Genomic DNA, 3371 nt, shown 5'->3' with positions numbered 1-3371 from the left:
CAGCAAACTTCAGTATGATCAAATAGAAATAATGAATATAAATTGCCCCGAAAATGTAATAAACTCTCAGAATTTTGTATATCTTATCTTATATTATATTACCATCTTATAAGTTGGTTTCTTTTTGGAGTTTGGAAAATTTCTTACCATTACTTGGACATTATTGGATTATATCTCTATATGTAAATGAGAACAAAAACTAAATAAAAATTTAGATTGGCAATCTTCTGATACTTCACAATAATCTTTTATACTGAAAAATAATCTTCTGTTCTGACAAGTAATCGTATAAATACCGAATTTGATACCAAATTTGGGAAAGCTTATTAAATTTTCAGAAGATGAAATTTCTACTAAAGCAATTTTTATAAAAAAAAATTTTTTTCATCTATTGTAACAAAGTTTTTTATTTGATTTTATAAAACTTTACTTTTTGTTATAATAAGATGGATTGTATTAATCAAGCTCCTTTGGTTGGTGTATATTTGTTTATTTTTATTTTTTATAGTTCTACAAAAAACAAATATACTTTGCTGTTGTTCTTAGTTTAACTTTGCTACGGAAGCTGTAAAACTTTGGAAAACATATAAGTGGTTATAAGTGCTTGAGTAAATGTACTAGTAACTAAGTGGTTATAAGTACTTGAGTAAATGTACTTAATAACTAAGTGGTTATAAGTGCTTGAGTAAATGTACTAGTAACTAAGTATAAATACTAAGCATAAGTGTATAAATCTTTTATTTGAATATTATTTTAAATGAATATTAAAAAAAAAATAACAAAGTTTTGCCAAACAAAACCCAAAAGTAGATGTTTGTACATTTTTCTGCGAGAGTCTTTAATTATTGGTCTTTGAATATACTCTACTTTTCATAAAGGTTTGCAATTCTTATTTGTGTAAGTTTACATTTTGGTATTTGCAAAATCAACTATAACATCTTCAAATGTCATCTCCCACATTACTTCATTTTCAATTGATAGCAGTGCCAGGGAGGATAGTCGGGCTTGTCCCATAGTTGAACGCAGATTTTTTATCAGTTTTAATTTTGAAAAAGAACGTTCACCTTCTGAATTCGTGCCTAATATAGAGACATAAATACTGAAAGCGATATTAACATTTGGAAAACTTGCAACTAGTTTGTTGTCTATTTGCAGCTTAATCTTATCAGACACCAATTTATCAATACTTTACAATACTTTATAAGCTGCTCTGCGTTTTTCCATCTCATTATTAAGTCTGTCTATGATAACGTAATACTGTTGAATACGGAAATTATCCCTGGCACTAACATTTAAACTGGGATTACTTGTATCCATAACTTCGTCATCAAATCGCTTCCGTATTCGCTTGCGTTGTGTAGCTTCTTTGTAATCAGATTCTGTGAGATCTTTTGCCTGGCCTTCGAATGTTTCAAACTTACTGCGTGTATCATGAAAATACTGTATGAGAACATCGTACAGTTTAATGATGGTGCACAGCTCAATACCCGGCTCCTGTAAGGCTTTATTGACAATATTCATCTTTTGAAGTAAATCTATCCAAATCACACACATTAACGCAGTTTCAAAGTAGTCTAAATGTTTAACAAGTGATTTTGCTTCATGAACAGCTGCTGATGGTTGATGTTTGCTGTTAGTGACTTCACATAATGCTTGACGAATTTGTAAGTAATTTGCATAGAAAGCTCTTGTGGCATCACTTCTAGAGGACCACCTAGTTTCTGATAAGCTTTGTAAAACAAATACGTTTATTTTAAAAAGTTCTTTAAGAGTTGACCATCTCTTCGTTGAAGCTGAGAAAAAATTATAAACTGACTGTATGACACCAAAATAATTTACAGCTGCTGAACAACACTCCACGGCAGCTGAACCAACTAAGTTTAGGCTGTGGGCAGCAGATGAAACACATTCTGCTAAATGATTAATCTCTCTGAATCTAGCTTGCACACCAGAATATATTCCACTTATATTGTTGGCATTATCATAAGATTGTGATCGGCAATTTTTGATGTCTATTCCATGAAACTGAAGAATACCAACCACAAGATTAAATACGTATTCTCCATCATGGTTTTCAATTGGAATAAATTGAAGAAATCGCTCTACTACATTTTTGTTTTTGAGTTGATAGCGAATAACAAGTGTGAGCTGATCTACATGACTAATATCAGGGGTTGAATCGATGCTAATTCCATAATATTTAGCATCCTTGATTTCAGAAATTATTTGCTTCAAAACTTTGCCTCCTAATATATCAATGAATTCATCGCATATGTTTGCTGAAAGATATGATACATTTCCCTTTCCTGGATTTCCATATCTTTGAATGTGTTCTCTTAGAAATGGATCAAATTCAGCTAACAGATCAATACAACCAAGATAATTTCCATTGTTAGGAGAGTTATGCAATTGATTGTCACCACGAAAAGCTAATCCCCTTTCAGCAAGAAACTTTATCACTACAACAAACCTCTTCAAGACTTCAGTCCAGTATTTGCTAGACTTCTCATTTTCCTTCTGAAGTTCAACATCAATTCGAGTAGACTTTTTGTATTGCATTATCATCGACACAGCAGCAAAATGATCTTTTGATTTTTCATGTGAGGTTATCCTAGCAATAACATTTTTCCAATTATCGAAACCAGTTATAAATTGATTCCTTGGTGCATTATTAGTACCAGCACTGCCGGTTTTGCAACCAAATATCTTGCAAATATATCAGTTTTCTTATAAAATATTCCTTGCGTACATATCTAATCTTTTTACCAAATTGTCTACCTTTTAAGCTTAAATCAGATTTCAAATTCTGTAATGGGATATTCTCTGAATAATAAGCTATGAGATCAGCATTTATTCCCCATTCAGCAGGATCATTTGAAATAGATTCCTTACTACTCCTTATTCCCAATCCTAAATCTGCTACTGTTGGTTCCGCATCTGCTTGAATAACTGGTTCACTTGTAAAACTCATTGCACAACCGCATTGTTCTACAGTGTCAGTCAGCATTGGTTCTGGCTCTGGTATTACTATTCCTGGACTTGTTGAAGAAACAAAAAAGTTTATTGAAGTGTCATTGTCAGATGTAGCATCTACTTTATTAACATATTTTAGCAAAGAACCATTCATTTTTTTAATGCATCCTCTTTCCTTTGCTTTTTCTGCCGTTTAATATAGCCAGACTTGTGCTTTCTCTTGTACCCATCGCCATCGGACATGACTTGAATTTCTGAAAATCATAATAAATATTCAGTATAGACATAAATATTCAGTATAGAAATAAATATTCAGTATGGACATAAAACATAAAAATAAAATAAAGTATGTTAACCCATTTAAAGAGGGGGAAAACATTTAAATATATTCCATAAAA

The 3371-nt window shown here is 31.5% G+C and overlaps 1 protein-coding gene across 1 annotated transcript; it reads right to left on the bottom strand.

Annotated features, from left to right (window-relative positions):
* Positions 1-1188: 1188 nt before the first annotated feature.
* Positions 1189-3127, bottom strand: LOC136078747 (zinc finger MYM-type protein 1-like). The gene is made up of 2 exons (XM_065794544.1): positions 2750-3127; positions 1189-2706 (listed from the first exon to the last, which is right to left on the bottom strand). The coding sequence occupies exons 1-2, from the start codon at positions 3125-3127 to the stop codon at positions 1189-1191; spliced, it is 1896 nt and encodes a 631-aa protein (XP_065650616.1).
* Positions 3128-3371: the final 244 nt, after the last annotated feature.

This window comes from Hydra vulgaris, chromosome 03, assembly GCF_038396675.1.
Source record: "Hydra vulgaris chromosome 03, alternate assembly HydraT2T_AEP".
In the NCBI taxonomy this organism is placed as follows: Eukaryota; Metazoa; Cnidaria; class Hydrozoa; order Anthoathecata; family Hydridae; genus Hydra; species Hydra vulgaris.
This window is presented reverse-complemented; position numbering and strand designations above follow the sequence as displayed.

Excerpts from the sequence above, each read along its gene's own strand:
- LOC136078747 (XM_065794544.1), bottom strand. The coding sequence starts at position 3,127 with ATGAATGGTTCTTTGCTAAAATATGTTAATAAAGTAGATGCTACATCT. Across the intron at positions 2,707-2,749 it reads TTGGTAAAAAGATTAGATAT|ATATTTGGTTGCAAAACCGG; the intron begins GTACGCAAGGAA and ends TATATTTGCAAG.